Raw genomic sequence first — 20,653 nt, forward strand, 5'->3', positions numbered from 1 at the left:
CCCTAGCCCTAGCCCTAGCCCTAGCCCTAGCCCTAGCCCTATTCCGGGACGTCTTGGAGCCCGGAATGAAGGAAGGTGGGGGGGGGGGCCCTTCTCCCTCGTGGTTGGGGCTGGAGGCTCCATCGCTCGCGTGGACAGCATCGGCGGTGGAGAGATCTTGGTCTAAGTCATCTCCTGCCCAAAGGCCCCTGGGTCTTCCCGCACTTCTCTAGAACTCTCCCTCTGTGTGCAGATCACCAGGCACCAGGGTGACCACGGAACGGGAAAATGAGGGCTGGGAGCGCTATGGAAAGAACCCTGGGCTTGGGGACGAATGTCCACGGGTTTTCTTCTTCCTTCTTCCCCTCACATTCCTCACCCTCTTCTGCTTCCCTTTTATGCTTCCTTCCTCGTAGGCTGTCGTCTCCTTTCACGGTTTCGGCCACTACCTCTTGTCTGGGGACTGTGAGCTGGGGTTTCCCCGAGCCTAGCAAGTCACCTCTCCGGCTCAGGCTTCCCCATCTGTGAAACGGTCACTGGCCACCCACACCCTTCCAACCCCCAGGGGCTGTTCCGAAGATCATCTGAAGCAGAGAATGTGCGAGTCCTCTGTCCTCAAATAGCCGGGCAGCAGCGAGTGTCACTGATGCCATTGCACAGGGCCAGCACCTGCGTCCCAGGACAGGGGGCCTGGTAGCCAAGTCCTCACTGCCATTTGTTGGCAGAGGCATGACAGAGTCCATATTGCTGAGTCGTGGGGGGACAGCCACACAAATCACACCCTACGGGCTGTCGATGCATCTCATTTTTGTGGAACACGGAAGATCCAAATTGGAAACCCACAAAACATATCAAATGGCAGAAGATGCAGATGGAATGTGTAGGATCGCTTGCTTTTCTAAGGGGTTTATTTTTGGGAAAGAGTAACTGTGGTTTTACAAGGGGACTTGCTCTGCGAACCCGGGCCGGAGCTCGCTCCTCATTCAGAGCAAGGTGCTGGAGGGAAATCATCTCCTCCGAGCCGGGTCCGTGCTCGTGGAGGACTGTCCCCATTTGCAGGGACTATATGACGTCACCAAACCTGTTTCCTCTTCTTCTTGGGCACTCAGCACGCCTGTGTCCCAGCCTTTCCTGTGCTTGTTAATGAGCGAGGCCAGGTGCCGGATTTCCAGCTATGGAAGGGGATCAGAGCCGATGCACCCACCTTCCAGACCCGGACTGGACCAGAAAAGTTCCCCTTGCTCCAGACCCTGGTCTATTTTCCTGGGCTTGACCCAGGTGAGCACGGTGACCTGGTAATAACAGCAGAGCCCCAAATCAGAGGAACCTGGGTGTCCAAATGACCACTTGGAGAAGACCAGGAACACCCATTCTGGGACTGTGTGTGATGAGAAATGAGTTTACCGCATTCGAGCCATTATACAATCTGGGGTCTGTTTGTTATAGCGTCTGATGTTACATTATCTAATCTGTGCTAGTTTACCCAATTCCAACGGTTGGTTTTGGTTTTGTTTTTGTTTTGAGACAGTCTCACTCTGTTGCCTGGGCTACAGTGCCGTGGCATCAGCCTAGCTCACAGCAACTTCAATCTCCTGGGCTCAAGCGATCCTCCTGCCTCAGCCTCCCGAGTAGCTGGGACTACAGGCATGCACCACCACACCCGGCTAATTTTTTCTATATATTTTTAGTTGGCCAATTAATTTCTTTCTATTTTTTTAGTAGAGACAGGGTTTTTGCTCAGGCTGGTTTCAAACTCCTGACCTTGAGTGATCCTCTCGCCTCGGCCTCCCAGAGTGCTAGGATTACAGGCGTGAGCCACCTTGCCCGGCCTGTTTTTTTTTAACTACAAAAAACATGTATGTCCTTCATGTGTTCAAACAATTTCCCTAGCCTAAAACAAAAGTGTTTTCTAAATCCTTTGTCAGCGCCTTAGCAGGACGACGTGCTCCCAGGTTTCCTCTCCCCTCCCCCCACCCTCCCCGAAGTGGATCTTCCTCCGTGACTCTGCAGGGCCGTGGGCAGACGTGGGGGCTGCGGGTGGGTGTGGTCATGCGCTCGCTCCTCTCCTCTTGGGGACACACAAATCGGGGTGGTCAGTTTCAAAGAAGGGCCAGTGAGGAGGAGTTCGGAGGTTTCAGTGGCGGGAAGAAAGCGTGAAACAGCCAGGGACGGTGGGCGAGCGCGTGAGTCAGGGAAGTGTGGCAGGGCTTTGGGTGGCACTGAGGAACCGCGGGAGGGTAGTGAGTTTAGATTCGCAGTGAGCACAGCCGGCTGCCTTCCCCCAGCCATGTCACTGCACCGTGTCACTACACCGGTGGGGGCGCAGGGTTGGTGGAGAGTTGGGTTTCACTTGCGTCACGGTTTTGCCAGGAGGTAGCAAGAAGAATGAGAGTTGGAGCTGTTCGGGAAGAGAATCTGGGGTGTAAACAGTGCTTGTAATGAAAGATCATGGAAGTTTCTGGGGAGCGAGAGAATTAAGGGACATGAGGGGAAAGCGGGGGCCAGGCCAAAGGGGCAGAATCAATCAGTCTGGGGGTGTCAGGGATAACTGGAGTTGGACATTTCAGGCAAGGAGCTGGGCTGGCAGATGGTGGTGCTTGGAGAAGGGGGTGTCCATGAGATTGGGCAAGAGCAGTTATTGCTGATGCCAGCGGCCAGGGTGTGTGACCTCGGAGTGAGGGGCAGAGGTAGGTGGGGGACAATTCACTGGAAGAGAGATCGCGGAACAGAGAGGTGGTTATAGAAGTCACCACGATTGTGACAGAATCACATTGGAGGGAATGACTATGAGCTGGGAGCTGTGATTGTCATCGAGAGAGGGGGAGTGGCCGGGGGTGTATGTCATGGCTGCAACAAGCAGGAAGTGAAGTTTGGTGACATGCATTTCAAACCAGCGGAGGGGCTTTAGGGAAGAAGGACGGGTGGCTTGGAAGTGGCCATGAAGAGCAAGGAGCGTGCTTTTCCTACCCCAGCCCCGCAGCACGTTGGCTGCTGGGGAGAGAACAGCCGGCTCTTAGAAGCCCGCAGGGGAAGCGGAACCCTCAGGAAAGAACCAAGTGTAGAGCAAAAAATAAATAAATAAGCAAAAAGATGAAGGGAACAGGGAACAGGAAGATAAACACAAGGCTGCTCATTCATTCTAGGACTGTCAGTAATAGCGAAAACTTGGAAACAACCCAAATGTCCACTGCCGGGGGAATGTGCAAATAAACAATAGATGATTTCAAAATAGAATTTGCTGCACATAATAGTGAAAATGAATAATGTACTAGATCTATTGAGGACAAATGCAGAAAGAAAGTTACTAACATAAGCTTTAGTAGGAAACAGACCAACCTGAGCAAGAGCGAGACCCCATCTCTACTAAAAATAGAAAGAAATTAATTGGCCAACTAAAAATATATAGAAAAAATTAGCCGGGCATGGAGGTGCATGCCTGCAGTCCCAGCTACTCGGGAGGCTGAGGCAGGAGGATCGCTTGAGCCCAGGAGTTTGAGGTTGCTGTGAGCTAGGCTGACGCCACGGCACTCACTCTAGCCTGGGCAACAGAGCGAGACTCTGTCTCAAAAAAAAAAAAAACAAAACAAAAACAAAAAAAACTTGAGTGAAACAAGCAAGTAGTAGAAGGTTACATTCCGTGTGATGTTACTTACCTAAAATGTTAAGGCCCACAAAACAATACTATAATCTTTTTTTTAATTTTTTTTTTTTTGAAACAGAGTCTCACTTTGTTGCCCAGGCTAGAGTGAGTGCCATAGCATCAGCCTAGCTCACAGCAACCTCAAACTCCTGGGCTCAAGCAATCCTGCTGCCTCAGCCTCCCGAGTAGCTGGGACTACAGGCATGTGCCACCATGCCTGGCTAAGTGTTTTTTTTCTATATATATATATTAGTTGGCCAATTAATTTCTTTCTGTTTATAGTAGAGACAGGGTCTCGCTCTTGCTCAGGTTGGTTTCGAACTCCTGAGCTCAAATGATCCGCCTGCCTCGGCCTCCCAGAGTGCTAGGATTACAGGGGTGAGCCACCGCGCTGGGCCACAATACTATATCTGATTTACAACACTATAAAAGGATCATGACAACCTTGGGAAGGCCCTGCAGCAGCTTTGGGGTGGTGGTTTTGTGGTTACTTCCGGAGAGAGGAGGGGAAATGGGTAGGGGCAGGGATGGGGTAGCTTTGGTTGTATCTAAAATATTTTACTTCTTAATAAAAAAAGAGACATGAACCGAAATATGAACCAAAATATAGTAAAATGTCAACTGCTATTCAATCTGTGTTGTGGGTCTCAAGATTTGTATCATTTTTTTATATGTTTGAAAGATTTCATTTGAAAATTTAAAATATAAGAAAACCCAGTGGGAGGGAATTACTCTAAAGTACAGTAATCAAGCCTGTGTAGGACTGGCCTAAGGACAGGCAGACAGAGCAATGGAATAGAATTGAGAGTCCAGAAATGAATGAATACCTTCATGGGCAATTGATTTTTTTTTTTTTTTGGAAAGATCTCCAGATACATTGTTTTTTTTTTTTTTTTTTTGGCAATTGATTTTTGACAAGAGCACCAAGACACTTCAACAGGGGAAAGAACTGTCTTTTCAATAAGTCGTTTTGACATAACTAGATATCCACTTGCAAAAACATGATATTGGACCCCTCCTTTACATCTTCTACAAAATTTAACTCAAAATGGATCAAAGATCTACATGGAAGAGCTAAAACTATAAAACTCTTAGAAAAAAACATAGGAGGACATCTTCAAGGTCATGGGTTAGGCAATTATTTCTTAGCTATGACACCTAAAGCACAAGCAACCAAAGAAGTAATACATAAATTGGATGTCATCAAAATGAAAAAGTTTTGTGCTCCAAAGACATTATCCATAAAGTGAGAAGACAACCTGGAGAATGGAAGAAAATATTTGCAAATCATATATATCTAATAGAGATCTAATGTCAAAATATAAAGAACAAGGCTGGGCGCGGTGGCTCACGCCTGTAATCCTAGCACTTTGGGAGGCCGAGGCGGGCGGATTGCTCAAGGTCAGAAGTTCGAAACCAGCCTGAGCGAGACCCCGTCTCTACCAAAAATAGAAATAAATTAATTGACCAACTAAAAATATATATACAAAAAATTAGCCGGGCATGGTGGTGCATGCCTGTAGTCCCAGCTACTCGGGAGGCTGAGGCAGTAGGATCGCTGAGCCCCGGAGATTGAGGTTGCTGTGAGCCAGGCTGACGCCATGGCACTCACTCTAGCCTGGGCAACAAAGTGAGACTCTGTCTCAAAAAAAAAAAAAAAAAAAATATAAAGAACAGTTACAACTCAACAACAGAAAGACAAACAACTCAATTTAAATATTGGCAAAAGGACTTGCATAGACATTTTGCCAAGAATACATACGAAATTCACATGATGCTCATTACTCATTCAGCATCATTACCCATTAGGGAAATGCCAATCAAAACCACAGAGGTACTATTTCGTACCCACTAGGATGGCTGTAATCAAAAGGACAGACAATAACAGGGTTGGTTAGGAAGTAGAGAAATTGGAACCCTCAAACATTGCTAGAGGGAGTCTAAAATGGCAGAACGTCCTTGAAACCAGTCTGAAAAGTTCTCAAAAAGTTAAGCATAGAGTTGCCATATGACCCAGCAAGTCTACTTCTATCTATATGCCCAAAAGAGGCATACAGGTAGGAGTGGAGTATGTTCACATAGAATTTGTTCTCAGTTGTTCATGCAGCATGATTCATAAGAGCCAAAAAATGGAAAGAACCCAATGTCCATCAGCCAATGAATGAATAAACAAAATGTGATATATCCATACAATGAAATATTATTTAGCAATAAAAAAGAATGAAACGCTGGTGCATGCTACAACACAGATGAACACTGAAAGCCTTATACTAAGTGAAAGAAGTCAGACACAAAACGCCACATGTTATATGCTTCCATTGGTATGAAATGCCCACGAAAGGTAAATCCATAGAGATATAAGATAGATTAGCAGTTGCTAGAAATTGGGAATGGGGAAAATGGGGTTAAGGATACAGGGTTTCTTCCTGCATTGGTAAAAATGTCTTGGAATTAGATAGTGAAGATGGCTTATACAACCTTGTGAGTGCATTAAAACCCACAGAACTTTATGCTATAAACGTGTGAATTTTATAGTATGTGAATGATATCTCATTCGAAAAGAGCAAAAACCCTGGGGTCAGGTCCAGGCTCCATCAGTGTGGCCTTTGCAGAGAGACGGCTTCTGTCCTCTGAGCCTTGGTTCCTCATGTGACAGAGGGTGGCTCAGGTTGCCCTGGGCTGAGACACATTGCCAGTGTGGCTTGTTACTACGACCTCTACTTGGTCCTAATCTGACCACAGCAGCAGGTGGAAGCAGCTGAACTCTGGTGTCAGGCCTGAGCACAACCTTGCTGTGGAGTCTCAGTTTCCTCATCTGAGAAATGGGAACAATAATAGCAGCCCCTTAAAGTATTAAATGAGGAAATGATGAGATTGTTAATGTAAAATGCAGGAATAGTAAGGCAGGCGGCGGTATTGTTATTATTGCAGTGGTGGTTGTCATTGTGGCCAATGAGGCCCTGGATTCTTTTATTTCTTCCTCCTTGTCCCTCTCTCTCTGTCCCAGGATGTCCCGCTTGCTTCACGGTTTCCTTGATTGGCCCAAGTGGTGGTCTGGACTCAGCTGTAAACACCTGGCCTCTTGGTGGGGCTCTCAACAAACTCCCAAGGGCCCGGACTTGCCGGTCACTGCCCCAGGCCCTCGGGGAAACGGGCTCATCTTCCTCCCAGCTCCTGGGACAAGCTTCCCCTGGCCAAGAAGCAGGACAGCGCCATGACCCCAGGAGGCTTGGGAAGAGGGCCTGCAGCTTGTCAGAAAACAGAAGCGTGGTCCTCCCAGCCCCACGACGGGGGGGGGGGGGGGGGGGGCATCTCTGGGGCAGCCCCTGCCTCTTCTGAAAAGAGGAAGCTGGTCAGCGAGGGGACTTTCTTTTTACGTCTCAGTGGAAGCAAAAGCCCAGACGCTCTACTTCTAGGAATTTGTCCACCAGAAGCGTCCCCCGGTGAGTGAGCTGATGGCAGGCTATTTGGGCATGTTTATGTAAAAGACTGGAAAAACCCACGATGTCCATCCACGGGGCTGTGTGCATTGTGGCGCATGCTTTGGAAAACTACTGGCCGTTAGAAAGGACCGGGCTGAGCTGGATGTCCTGACAGGGAACTGCTTCCAGGATGCATTTTTGGTGAAAAGAGCAAAGTGTAAAACAGTATTTTTGTATTTATATATGCTGCCCATCCCCCCTTCTTTCCTTCCCTTTCTTTTTTTTTTTAAATGAATATAGTTATGTAAGTGCGTACATATGTATAAATTGCTTCTCAAAGAATTGTTTTTCAGTCCACGCCTCTTGTACTGCATGAATTCAATATTTTATCATTTTTGCATAGGTCCACCATACTTGTGGAACAAAATTTGGTGGAAAGTTTTGAACGCCTGCCCCACCCACTGTCCTGAGTCCTTTTCAGAAGCACCTAATGCCACCAACTGTTTGTGTCTTCCCAGATAGACACTATGCGCTCTTGCAAGTACACATGCATATGTCATTGTGCATTTTTATTGCTGTAAAATAGATGTAACAAAAAATTTACCATTTCATCTATTTTTAAGCGGGCAGTTCTGCGGCAGTAAGTATATCCACGTTGTCGCGCAGCCAGGCCACGCTGCACCTCCAGAACTTCATCTTCCCAAACCGAAACTCTGTCCGCAGTAAACAGTAACTCCCCATTTCCCTTCCCACCCCGGCCCCTGGCAACCACTGCTCTGCTCCGTCTCTACGAATGTGACTGCTCTAGGGACCTCGTGTAAGTGGAATCGTACAGTCTTTGTCCTTTCGTGGCTAGCTTATTTCATTTAGCGTAATGCCTCTAAGGTTCAACCAAGTTGTAGCATGAGTCAGGATTCCCTTGCTTTTTTGTTTGTTTGTTTGTTTGTTTGAGACAGAGTTTCACTCTGTTGCCCGGGCTAGAGTGCCGTGGTGTCAGCCTAGCTCACAGCAACCTCAAACTCCTGGGCTCAAGCGATCCTCCTGCCTCAGGCTCCCGAGTAGCTGGGACTATAGGCGTGTGCCACCATGCCTGCATGCTAATTTTTTCTACATATCTTTAGTTGACCAATTAATTTCTTTCTATTTTTAGTAGAGTCGGGGGTCTCGCTCTTGCTCAGGCTGGTTTCGAACTCCTGACCTTGAGCGATCCTCCCACTTCGGCCTCCCAGAGAGCTAGGATTACAGGCGTGAGCCACCTCGCCGGGCTGGGATTCCCTTGTTTTGAAGGCTGAATAATGTTCCGTTGTGTGGCTCGACCACATTTGCTTTATCCATTCGTTCATTGGTGGACGGATGAATGGGTTTTCTCTGCTTTTATGTATTTTTTAAAAAACTAAAATTAATTTAAACAAACGAAGGAAGGTTGGAGAAAGAGGATCAGATTTGAGAGCTTTTTTTTTTTTTTCTTTTGAGACAGAGTCTCACTTTGTTGCCCAGACTACAGTGAGTGCCGTGGCGTCAGTCTAGCTCACAGCAACCTCAAACTCCTGGGCTCAAGCAATCCTCCTGCCTCAGCCTCCCGAGTAGCTGGGACTACAGGCATGCGCCACCATGCCTGGCTAATTTTTTCTATATATATTAGTTGGCCAATTAATTTCTTTCTATTTTTAGTAGAGACGGGGGTCTCACTCTTGCTCAGGCTGGTTTCAAACTCCTGACCTCGAGCAATCCGCCCGCCTCGGCCTCCCAGAGTGCTAGGATTACAGGCGTGAGCCACCGCGCCCGGCCAGATCTGAGAGCTTTTCTGTGCATTGCAGCGAGGACAGAAGGACAAGGCCAGCATAAGCCACCCGACAGGAGGGGAGAAAATATCAGCATGGCCCCCTGAGTCGCTGGTGATTCCCACCGTTAGCCCTCAGAGGAACTCTCCTTTTCTTCCTTTGAAAGTGGGTCCCCTGTGCCCTGCATGGGCACCTGGGGCTCCCCGAACACCGTGCCTGCCTCCCTCCGGCTCCCGGAAGGCCAAGGGCGCTGGGGCAGCTGAGGCTGCTGGTGCAGGTGTGACCTACCTGCCTTCCAGGCCAGGGGAAGGGGTGACGGGGGAGTGCGGCTGCTGCAGAGGCTGAGCCAGCAGCAAGGGCGTGGGGGCCCTGCCACCTCCCCAGGGACTCAGGGGCTCTCCAGGGGGCAGCCCCGAGCCCACCCATGGAAGGGCCCCCGGTAAGAAAACCCCAGGTTCACATGAAGAGCCATTAGGCCAATTCTCTGTCCCTCACAATCCTGCAATGACAGCTCATTGCTCACAGGATGACTTCCACATTCAAACATTATTTCTCCTTTTTTCTCCAGGTTTTTATCATGACATATTTGAAATGTTCAGGAAAGTTGTTAGAGTAGTTCAACGATTAGCAGTATTTCCACCACTGAGCTGCAGCAATTGTTCTGCTTTGTTTTGCCATATTGCTTTGCCTCTCCTTTCCTCTCTCTGCATATGTATGTATAAGAACACACACATATACACACACAGCTATATCTACACATACACATATATGTGCATACATACTACATACACAGCCATAAATGTATTCTTACACACATTTCCCCCCCTGAACTGTTAGGGTTTTTATGTGTGCTTGTTTTGTTTTGTTTTTTGAGACAGGCTCTCACTTTGTTGGCCAGGCTGGAGTGCAATGGCACGATCATAGCTCACAGCAACCTCAAACTCCTGGGCTCAAGAGATCCTCTTGCCTCAGCCTCCAGAGTAGCTAGGTTGACAGGCACATGCCACCATACCTGGCTAATTTTTCTTATTTTTTGTAGAGACGGAGTCTCACTATGTTGCCCAGGCTGGTCTTGAACTCAAGTGATCCTCCTGCCTCAGCCTCCCAAATTGCTGGGATTACAGGCATGGGCCCTTCTGAACTCTTTGACAGTAAATTCATCCCTAAATACTTAAGTGTGCATCTCCTAGGAATGAGGACATTCTCCTCCATACCCTTAAAGTCTTTACTACATCTAATAAAATTAACAATAAAGCCCCAATATCATCTGATATTCAGTCTATATTCAAATTTCCTACTTGTCCCCAAAAGGTTTTTTGTAGCTGTTTGTTCAAAAGTAGGATTCAGGCCGGGCCTGGTGGCTCACGCCTGTAATCCTAGCTCTCTGGGAAGCCAAGGCGGGTGGATTGCTCGAGGTCAAGAGTTCGAAACCAGCCTGAGCAAGAGCGAGACCCCGTCTCTACTATAAATAGAAAGAAATTAATTGGCCAACTAATACATATAGAAAAAATCAGCCAGGCATGGTGGCACATGCCTGTAGTCCCAGCTACTTGGGAGGCTGAGACAGGAGGATTGCTTGAGCCCAGGAGTTTGAGGTTGCTGTGAGCTAGGCTGACGCCATGGCACTCACTCTAGCCTGGGCAACAAAGTGAGACTCTGTCTCAAAAAAAACACAAAAAACAAAAAACAAAAGTAGGATTCAATAATCAAGGTCCACATATTGCATTTGGCTATCATGTCTCTTAAGTCCCTTTTAATCCAAATGTCCTATCCACTTTATTACTTTTTAAAAATAACATTAATTTTTTGATGATCTCAGGACAGTCATCTTGCAGAGGGTCCAGAGGGTCCCATTTCTGGGGATGTCTGATTTTTTCCTCATGGGATCATTGAAACTGGAAATTAGTGCTAGAGGCTTGATTTTATTCGGGGTTCTGGGAAAATGCCTTTTTCTTTTAACTGATAAAATAGGATAAATAAAACATTTACCGTTTTAACCATTTTTTTTTTCCTGAGACAGTCTCGCTTTGTTGCTCAGGCTAGAGTGAGTGCCATGGCGTCAGCCTAGCTCACAGCAACCTCAAACTCCTGGGCTCAAGTGATCCTCCTGCCTCAGCTTCCCGAGTAGCTGGGACTACAGGCATGTGCCACCATGCCCGGCTAATTTTTTCTATATATATAGTTGGCCAATTAATTTCTTACTATTTATAGTAGAGACGGGGTCTCACTCTTGCTCAGGTTGGTTTCGAACTCCTGAACCTCGAGCAATCCACCCGCCTCAGCCTCCCAGAGTGCTAGGATCACAGGTGTGAGCCACCGCGCCCAGCCCGTTTTAACTATTTTTAAGTGTTACCGTTCAGTGGTATGGACTATACTCACATTGTTGTGCAAACATCACCACTGTCCATTTCTAGAACTTTCATCTTGCAAAACTGAGACTCTGTCCCCATGAAGCACTAACTCCCCTCCCCCACCAGGCCCCGGCGACCGCCGTTCTGCTTTCTGTCTCTGTGATGTAACTGTTCCAGGTACCTCAAGGCAGGTGCTTGGTCCTTTTTTGACTGACCCTGCACAACGGCTGTGACAAGAGGTCCCCTGCGGTATGGTTGTGGACTTCAGACGGTGGCCTCAGCCGTGTGGCCCTGTCAGGGCCTTTGCACTTGCTGTTTCCTCCCTGGCAGCTTCCTTCCTATTTTCCGTATTTCAGCTCGAATGTCACCCTCTCCTGGTGGCCCTTCCTAACTGCCCTCCCCCAAGCCGCTTCCCCGTGGTCACTGTCTGTTCCCTGTTTCATGCTCTTCCCGTCGCTCCTCCCAGCCCGGCATGACCTCGTTTGCCCTCTGCCCTTTTTCTCTCTCAAAGACAAACTCCACTCGGGCAGGGACGGCTGCTGTCCTGCCCACGCTGTGTCTGTCCCCAGACCCTGGCAGCACACTTGCCACGACGAGGGTGCTTGTGTGAGCTCCCTCGGGCTGCTCTAACGAATTGCTACAAACCCAGCGGCTTAAAACAACACAGATTCATTACTGGATAGTTCAGGAGGTCAGAAGTCCTCAATCAGTCCCGGGGACTGAAATCCAGGTGTGGATTTCACTCCCCTCCGGGGCTCTGGGGAAAATCCGTTTCCTGGCCTCTTCCAGTTGCTGGAATCCGCCTGCATCCCTGGGCTCATAATCCCGCATCACTGGGACCTTGCGCTGTCACCCGCCATCTTCCTGCCTCGGACACGCTGCCTCCCTCTTGCACGACCCTGCGATCTCACGGCCCCATCCAGAGAGTCCAGAAATCTCCCTTAAGATCCTTCCTTACCAGCCTGGCACCGATAATCCCAGCACTCTGGGAGGCCGTGGTGGGAGGATCGCTCGAGGTCTGGAGTTCGAGACCAGCCTGAGCAAGATTGAGACCCCCCATCTCTACTAAAAATAGAAAGAAATTAATTGGTCAACTAAAAATATATAGAAAAAATTAGCCAGGCGTGGTTGCGCATGCCTGTAGTCCCAGTTACCCTGGAGGCTGAGACAGGAGGATCGCTTGAGCCCAGGAGCTGGAGGTTGCTGCGAGCTAGGCTGACGTCACGGCACTCTAGCCCAGGCAATAGAGTGAGACTCTGCCTCAAAAAAAAAAAAAAGAAAAAATTCTTCCTTACCGTAATCACATCTATAAAGCACTTTTTACCATGTAAGGTGACCTATTCACAGGTTTTGGGGGTTAAGACATGGACATTTGGGGGGACCATTATTCTCTCTACCACGGGGCCAAATACATGTTTGTTGAATGAATGAATCAATGGATGGATGTGTCCCTTTACAGATTGAGTCCTGGGTTCTGGGTTCCAGGCCTGGCTAAGCCACCGTGTCACTGTGTAAACTTGGTCAAGTCCCCTCTGTCTCTGAGCCTGGCTTCCTCCTTCCTTAGGTATGTTCTGAGCACCCACCCGGTCCTCAGAGGGCGCTGGGAACGCCAAGCAAAAGCGAAAGGACACCCCAGCCCCCCAAGAGCTTAGAGTATGGCTTCTGGGGAGGGGCCGAGGAAGAGAAACCTGCCACAGTCTGCCCAGGGCCACGTTCCAGGTCCCTCAGAGAGTCTGAAGTCCTGAAGGGGCGTGCTTACCAAGGAGGTGACATTTCAAAGGGCTCTTGACGCATGAGTAGGAGTTTATGCGGTAGAGGTCTGGAAAGTGACATTCAAGGCCAGGACAGGCCGCAGACCTCTTTGAGGAACTGTGAGGAGTGTGGCATGAGCCCTCAGGGGAGGCGGATCTCGGGGGATGGGTCTGTCTGGAAAGGTGGCCTTGAAGGCCACAGTCAGGTGCCTGGCTCTGCCCCCGGGTTAACAGGGAGCCACAGCAGGGTTTCGAAGCAGGAGCGAGCACGTGCGGCTTCGAGCCTGGACCCCTCACTCTGACTGCTGCCATGTGGGGAGGGGGTCGGGTGGCCAGTGTCCCGGCCTGCCGAGGAGTGGCCTGGGCTGGGCAGGGACAGCAGGGATGGAGAGAAGGGGACAGATCTGAGGGAGATTTAAGAAGTAGAATCACTGGGACATGGGATAGACCGAGAAGGGGGCGGGCAAGGAGAGGCCCGGCAGCAGTGAGGAAGGACGTGGGTGCTCGTCACACACCGTTGAATGAACCACAAACTGGCCCCAGCTGGGACCTTGCCAGAAGCCCCGGAAGAGGCTGGTGACAGGGCAGAGAGACCAGCCCGGTGGGGTCCTGGGCGTCTGTCCCTTTGACAAGAGATCACTGGTGCTGGTCGCCCAGGATGCAAGACGGGCCTGGATGCCAGGCCAGGGCCTGCCCGAGTGGACGTCCACTGAGGTCTGTAGGGAGGCTGTGAAACCCTGTCCCCCACTTCCAGACGGGGAAACCAAGTCCCAGAGACCTCTGGTGACATAGCCAAGGCCACACAGAGAGCAGACCCCAGGGAGCAGGGGCCTCCAAGAGGGGGATTTTGCTGGTCTCTTGAGACCCACAGGGGAGGACAGGGTGGGGGGCCCCTCTGAGTGGTTCCCCCACCAAAGAGAATTTCTCCAGGAGGAAGTGGGAGTTCTCCTTTTGCGATGTGAATGTCAGAGATTCTGGGCTGCCCAGTGACTAAGAGGTGGATGAGGCTTGTGGGTGGAGGGAGTACTTAAATGCAGGTCTTCCTGTCCTCCCGAGCCCGAAGACACCTGGGCTGGGACACACAGGACAGAGCATGGCCAGCCTGCGGACCTCGCTCCTAGTGGCCCTTGTCCTCCTTGCGGTGGCACTTCAAGCAACTGAGGCAGGTGAGACAGGGGAGTGGGAGAGGCCAGGGCTGGACACTCAGGTGTCTTCCTCACGTCATGGAAGAGCAACTGGACTGAGCAGAAGATCCCAGTCGGATGTCAGCTCTTGTGGCCTAGTCCTAGTCGCGGCGCTTCTCTGGGGCTCAGTTTGCACATCTGTTCAGTGGGTAGACTGGAAGGCTTGGAGTCTGGGATCTGTCTCAGCTGGGTTAGAGGGTTGTACTATCTCGTGCCCCAGGGAGCTCGAGCACAGGGCTCTTGGGGGATGGATGAGGCGCCCCGAGGGGCAGGCCTGAGTGGGGGAGGTAGAGGCTGGGTAAAGGAGCCTCCCCTGGAAATCTAGGCCTGCCCTCCCTCTATCCATCTTTGCTCCAATCCTGTCCTCAACATTGGGTTCCTGACTCCTCACCCCATTGTAAACTTCTGCTCTGTGTTGGGTAGAGGAGTGAGCACTGGAGTGGGAGTCAGGCAGCTATGGGCAATAATTGCTCCAAGTTCCACTCATTAGTATCGACCCCTGTAAGTCGATACTATTATTAAGCCCTTGGTCAGAGTAAGAAGCTGGGCCTCAGGGATGTTAAAGGATTTGGCCAGGGTGGACCAGTGACTCTGAGCACAGCAGGATTCAAACCCAGTTCTCTAAGCCTTAGATCTGACTCTGCCACATTCTTGCTGTGTGACCCTGGGCAGGTGCCCGTCCCTCTCTGGACTGCAGGCTCACCAGTGCACAGCGAAGGGGGTCAGAGTAGAGGAGAGCAGAAACAGACTGCCCACACGATCACGCCACGGAGCGCCAGGCAGCTGGGATGCAGCAGGCCTGGGGTGGCCCGGCGCCCTGACCGGCTCCCAGGCCACGCGAGGCTGCTGGTCCGCGGGCCTCACCTTGAGTAGCACTGAGTCCCGCCCGGGTGCTTAAGGTTGTTGATGCTCAGTCGTTCTGAGTCCCCATCCCTGGAGCTGACTGTCCCAGAGCGGATGCATTGGGCCCCCCGTGGCTTTTCAGAGACCCCCAGTGTGGGGTCTTTGTGGGCCCGGAATCTTCCGTCCTTCCACATGAGGACGCAAGAGCCGCATCTCTTCCCTGGAGCCTGGAGGGGCCTGGGGTCAAGGGTTGGGGTCGAGGGCCACCTCTCTGTGCTCCAGCCTGTGACATCTCTGGGCACCCCCGCCCCAGGTCCCTACGGTGCCAACGTGGAGGACAGCGTCTGCTGCCGCGACTTCCTCCGATGGCCCCTGCCCCTGCGGAAGGTGAAGGAGTTCTACTGGACCTCGCACTCCTGCCGGAGGCCCGGCGTGGTGTGAGTAGGCAGCTGGGGCCACGGGGCCTTGGAGGGCTTGACAGGTGCCGCCTGGGAAGCCGGCCCACGTGCGGGTGGGTGGGACAGACTCAGGGATGAGGGGAACGCGGCCGGGTTTCCGGATGCCAGCGGGAGGGCTCGGCCAGAAGACTGACGGCTCGGCCCGGGCTTGAGTGTACCAAGAAGGAAATAATCTGATCATTCAACAGTAATGTGATCGTTATTGGGCACCTACTCTGTGCCAGGCGACATGCCAGCTTGCGAGAATGCAGAGGCGAGCGGACAGGGTGTCACCCGGCGTGGGCGCGGCGGGGCAGGCCGTCCACAGCTGTCGGGGTATGGGGCGTAGCAAAGGGTACTGGCAGCATGCTGGTGCCACTGAGTCAGCAAAGATGCTCGCTCCAGAAGCATCTGGGTTCCTCCCCAGGCCCCTGGGTGTCGTGGGAGGTGGCCCACTTCGACCGGAAGCACATTACGAACTAAAATGTATAGAGTGCTTCTGGCATGCCCGGCACTGTTCCGATCATTACCCGTGTTAACTCGTCTAATTCCTCTTGTGTAGACAGAGAAACAGGCTGAGCAGGGGAAGTGACTTGCTCAAGGTCACCCAGGCTGGAACCGAGACTCACTCCCGGGTCCTTGTTCAGGGCTTTCTCCTGAGTCTCTTGTTATTTATTTATTTATTTATTTATTATTTTTAGACAGAGTCTCACTCTGTTGCCTGGGCTAGAGTGAGTGCCGTGGCGTCAGCCTAGCTCACAGCAACCTCAAACTCCTGGGCTCAAGCGATCCTGCTGCCTCAGCCTCCCGAGTAGCTGGGACTACAGGCATGTGCCACTATGCCCGGCTAATTTTTTCTATACATTTTTAGTTGGCCAATTAATTTCTTTCTGTTTTTGAGTAGAGACGGGGTCTTGCTCAGGCTGGTTTCGAACTCCTGACCTTGAGCGATCCTCCCACCTCAGCCTCCATGAGTGCTAGGATTACAGGCGTGAGCCACCGCGCCTGGCCCTCTTTGCTTCTTTTTCGTGTTTCTTTTTCTTCCCTTTCCCTGGCCTGGGGCTCGCACCTGTGCCTGGCTGGGGGACGGAACCTGTCCTCTCTGTGGCAGCCCCTCTGGCTGCTTCTCCAGCTCCCCCGAGCCTGCCGCCCACCAAATCACACGCTGGGGGAGTCTGGGTTTGGGGACCCATGACCTATTTGGGGTTCTGTCCTCTTCTCGTCTTCCTCCTCTCGGCTGACTCCATCCGTTAGATGCAGGTGCATAACAAGGCTGACGCCGGAGCCCTCCCAGGTTCTTGTCGCATGAACTCTGAGCCTTGGTTTCCCCAGCAGGATAGTGGAATCATAACCTTTATTTATTTGCATTTATCAAACACATAGAGGGGGCCTGGCCCCGCTGTAGGCACTTCATTAATACCAACTCGTTGGATCCCTGACACAATCTATGCAGCAGGCACGGTTATGATCCCCTTTCTACAGATGAGGAAATGGGCGCGGAGAGGTTAAGGGGTCTCTTGGCCATCACTGTAACAGTAAGTGGAGGGAACCCATTCTCTGTCCCCTGCAGCCGGAGAAGCCACACTCTAGCACATGATAGATGCTCACTGAAAGCACACTCGTGATCACCGGATTTAGAGCCAGAAGGGACTCTGGAGAGAATGTGGCTTGATAAATGGGGAGATGGAGGCTCAGGGTGGAGCAGAGTGGTGCCGGTGACCACAGTGGCGGGGTGCACATTGCCCACGTGGCCGAGATCGGCATTGCTGATTTCTGTGTCCCTTGTGTTTGCTGGGCAGGAGGTGAGGGGGCAGGAGCTCCCGGGCCCTGCCCACAGGCTCTTGAGAGTCCAGAGGGAGTCCCTGGGTGGGGCATGGCTCTGCCCACCGGCCAGCCCTGAGCCCACCCTTGCCAACAGCGGTCACGTGCCCAGAACCCGGCCTGGTGTTTTCTGCAGCTGGGGGAGGCTGGGAGCCTTAGCCCGCAACTTGCCGCCTGGTCTTGGGCTCGTGCCCACCTCTCCTCTCTGTGCGTCAACCCTCACAGAGCAGTGTGGAGGGGGACACGCTCCCAAGGCACTGTCCTCCAAGAGTCTGGGCTCACTTCAGGCACAGAGCAGTCAAATCTTACCAGCTCTGGCCCTCGGGCAGGTTGCTTCATCTCTCTGGGCCTCAGTTTCCTTAGCTATAAAATGGGTAGAATAATAGGGCCTCATAGGATTGTTGTAAGGATTTATTAAGAAAATCAATGTAAAAGGTTCAGGCCAGCTTCTGGCATAATTATAGAGCACTTACTATGTGCTGAGGCACTTAGTGTATACTTTTCTGAGCACTTCAGTGCATATTAATTCATCAAATCTTCATCAAATCCTGTGAGATTGGATAATATCATCCCCATTTTACAGATGTGGCAACTGAGGCCCAGAGAAGTTAAGCAACTTGCTAACAACTGGCAGAGCTAGAATTTGAACCCAGAGAGGCTGGCTCCAAAGTCTACACCGTTGGCCATTTTCTTTCCCAAGGCAATGTCAGCGATATTATAAAACCCTTGGGGATTCTATTCCATGGCCTGACCTAGCACTCAAGTCCGGGACTGAGGGTTCTGGAAGTCCTTGCTGCTCGTCTCCCTCTTGAGAAATATGCTTTGCATACAGCAGGTGGCTCATACATTTTGAATGACTTTGTATAGCAGGTACTCCCATATGCTGCAGGTGACTCATAAATGCTGAGCTGTGCATACATTAGGTGGCTCATAAATGCTAAGCTCCCAGGGGGTTGTGGCGTCCTTGCTGCATGAGGATGCTGCTGCATTTTGTCCCTGGCGTCTCCTCCTTGCAGCTTGCTGACCACCAGGAACCGGCAGATCTGTGCGGACCCCAGGCTGCCTTGGGTGCAGAAGATCATCAACAGGCTGGACAAATGAGGAGGGGCCCTGCTCTGATGACCGTGGCCTCGGCTCCTCCAGGACGGCTCACGGAGCCCCACCCCCTGCCGTTATAGCTGCTCCCCAACAGAAGCCTGGGCCAAGACTCTCTCTGCGTTCCTGACCTTCATCCCTGCAGCTGTCACCCTCAGTCAGGCCTCCACACCATCCCTCCTACCTCCCCTCCCACTCTTCCGAGCCATCCTCTGCCCCCTGCAGCCACAGGGTCCACATTCCTGTCTCAGTCATTCCCTTGCTCAATATCCTTCCATGGCTCCCTACTGCCCTAAGCTGAGCTCAGAGCTCCTGGGCCTGGCATCCCCAGCCCTCCACATCTGGATCCCATCCCTCTCTCCAGCCTTGCCCCGTTCCTGGCATGCACCTTGGGCTCCCTGTTCTCCAAACCCACGCCCTACATTTGCCCGAGATGCTGCGGCCACCCAGAACGTCCTTCCCACCACCAGCGCGTGGGGACCCTCACCAGCCCTCCGAGACGTTGCTCAGCCCAAGCGATCAGTGATCGAGTTTCACGTTTTAGACTTGCCCTGGCCCTCTGGCCCCTCTGAACAGCCCTAGTCATAGTCTGCCCGGATTCTTGTGACTTGGGAACTTGTTCTCCAGCCCCGTTGGTTCCCGTCTGAGTTACTCTGGTCTCTGGGCTTCCAGCACTGAGCAGGGCAGCTGCTTCAGAACCAGAGTCTGCAAGTGGCTGCAGACCGAATCCATATAACTAATGTCCTTCCCCTTCCCTCCCCCACAGAAGACACTTACATATCAACACAGAGACTCAAGGTCACTAGCAAGGGACAGCTGGGTCAACGTCTAAACCCCAAATCTGCCCAGATTCCCGTTTCTTCTACAGTTGGCCTTGGGTCTCTTTACCCTTCTTCCCTCTGGCTTTTGGTGGTCCTCCCACAACAACACCCAGGCCTGGCCCCTTCTCGAATACTCACCACCACTTCCCCCAGCTCCTTCCCCACAGAGCTGATAACCTAATCCTCGCCCTGGCTGGAGTGAATGACCACCCCAGTTGGTGTTATAAGCTCTAGTTCTATTTGCATATGAAACTGGGTAAATACTTAAGAGGCCAAATGGAAGAAGAGAAGAATTTTAGCAACTGTTGGAGGAGGCGGTGGGGGACAAAGGGGATATTTCCCAGCCCTAGGGGGCAGCTGGCCATGGGGGGTACCCTGTCTGTTGTGGGGGTGCAGTTATGTGAAGGAATCTGGGTGGAGACTGTTTACAGGTGTTTGGGGCCAGGTGAAAGAGATGCATTTGGGACTTAACTGTGCCTCTCTGTGGCCAGTAGTGTCCCAGGTAAAGAAACAAACTGTGCACGTGCTTTCTCCTTCCTGAGGGAGCCTGATGCACCTCAGGTTGGAGCTGTGTGGCCCCGAGGAGACCATGTCACCTCTTTGAGACTCACCTGACAAATGAGTTGAGAATGTCCACCTTCCAGGCTTGCTCTGGGATCAGGTTGAAAGTGTGGGGAATGACATTTTGCCAAGGCATACCGCTCAGTGTCTTCCAGGGCCTGTGTCTCTCCTGGAGTCCAGGGTCACCTGTCTGTCACAGGCACTGGAAGTGCTAACCTGTCCACTGCTCATGGATGGGGCTCTCAAGAGTCCTGGGATCTCTGGCACCTCCTGTCCTGCCCTCGTCCCTTGGGACTTCCAGAAAATAAATCCTTTAAAATAGGATTCTGTGTGTCTGCTTTGGTTCCTTGGCATTTTCTGTCCCTGAGAGATGGGGTAGGGGGCACCATGGTCCCCTCTCTCCCAATGGGGAAGCCTTGACATTGAAATAGGAGGTGGCCTGCCCAAGGTCACTTTGTGCATGGTAGGGAGCCAGGACTGGACATGAGAACTTGGGAGGTAGCCGCACAGGTGCTAACAGGGAAAGCCAGACATTTGTCCCAGAGTTACCAGCCCAGCTGTCTGGGGCCAGCTGTCAGGAGGATTTGATGAAACCATTCAGTCCCCAGGTCTAGAGGTTTCAGCAGCATATTCATTCAATAACCCAATTGTGGTCCTCCCCTTTCAAAGGTAGACTGTGGAGAAAAGGAGAGAGTTAGTCAGGAAGAGGCGCTCATCCCTTCCACCCACGTGGTGTCAGCGGAAGGCGGTCACATCACATGGCCACCCTGACTGCAAGGGATGCTGGGAAACATGGCCACCCTGACCGCAAGGGATGCTGGGAAACATGGCCACCCTGACTACAAGGAATGTTGGGAAACATGGCCGCCCTGGCCGCAAGGGATGCTAGGAAACATGGCCACCCTGACTGCAAGGAATGTTGGGAAACCTGGCCGCAAGGGATGCTGGGAAATATGGCCACCTTGAT

At 51.6% G+C, this 20,653-nt stretch overlaps 1 protein-coding gene across 1 annotated transcript; it reads left to right on the forward strand.

The window, feature by feature from the left end:
- The first annotated feature begins 13,989 nt into the window (after positions 1 to 13,989).
- Positions 13,990 to 20,010, forward strand: CCL22 (C-C motif chemokine ligand 22). Its single transcript, XM_012751413.2, has 3 exons — positions 13,990 to 14,090; positions 15,265 to 15,388; positions 18,226 to 20,010. The coding sequence occupies exons 1-3, from the start codon at positions 14,018 to 14,020 to the stop codon at positions 18,308 to 18,310; spliced, it is 282 nt and encodes a 93-aa protein (XP_012606867.1). The 5' UTR covers positions 13,990 to 14,017; the 3' UTR covers positions 18,311 to 20,010.
- The last annotated feature ends 643 nt before the right edge of the window (positions 20,011 to 20,653 follow it).

The sequence above is a fragment of the Microcebus murinus genome, chromosome 20, assembly GCF_040939455.1.
Source record: "Microcebus murinus isolate Inina chromosome 20, M.murinus_Inina_mat1.0, whole genome shotgun sequence".
Classification (NCBI taxonomy): domain Eukaryota; kingdom Metazoa; phylum Chordata; class Mammalia; order Primates; family Cheirogaleidae; genus Microcebus; species Microcebus murinus.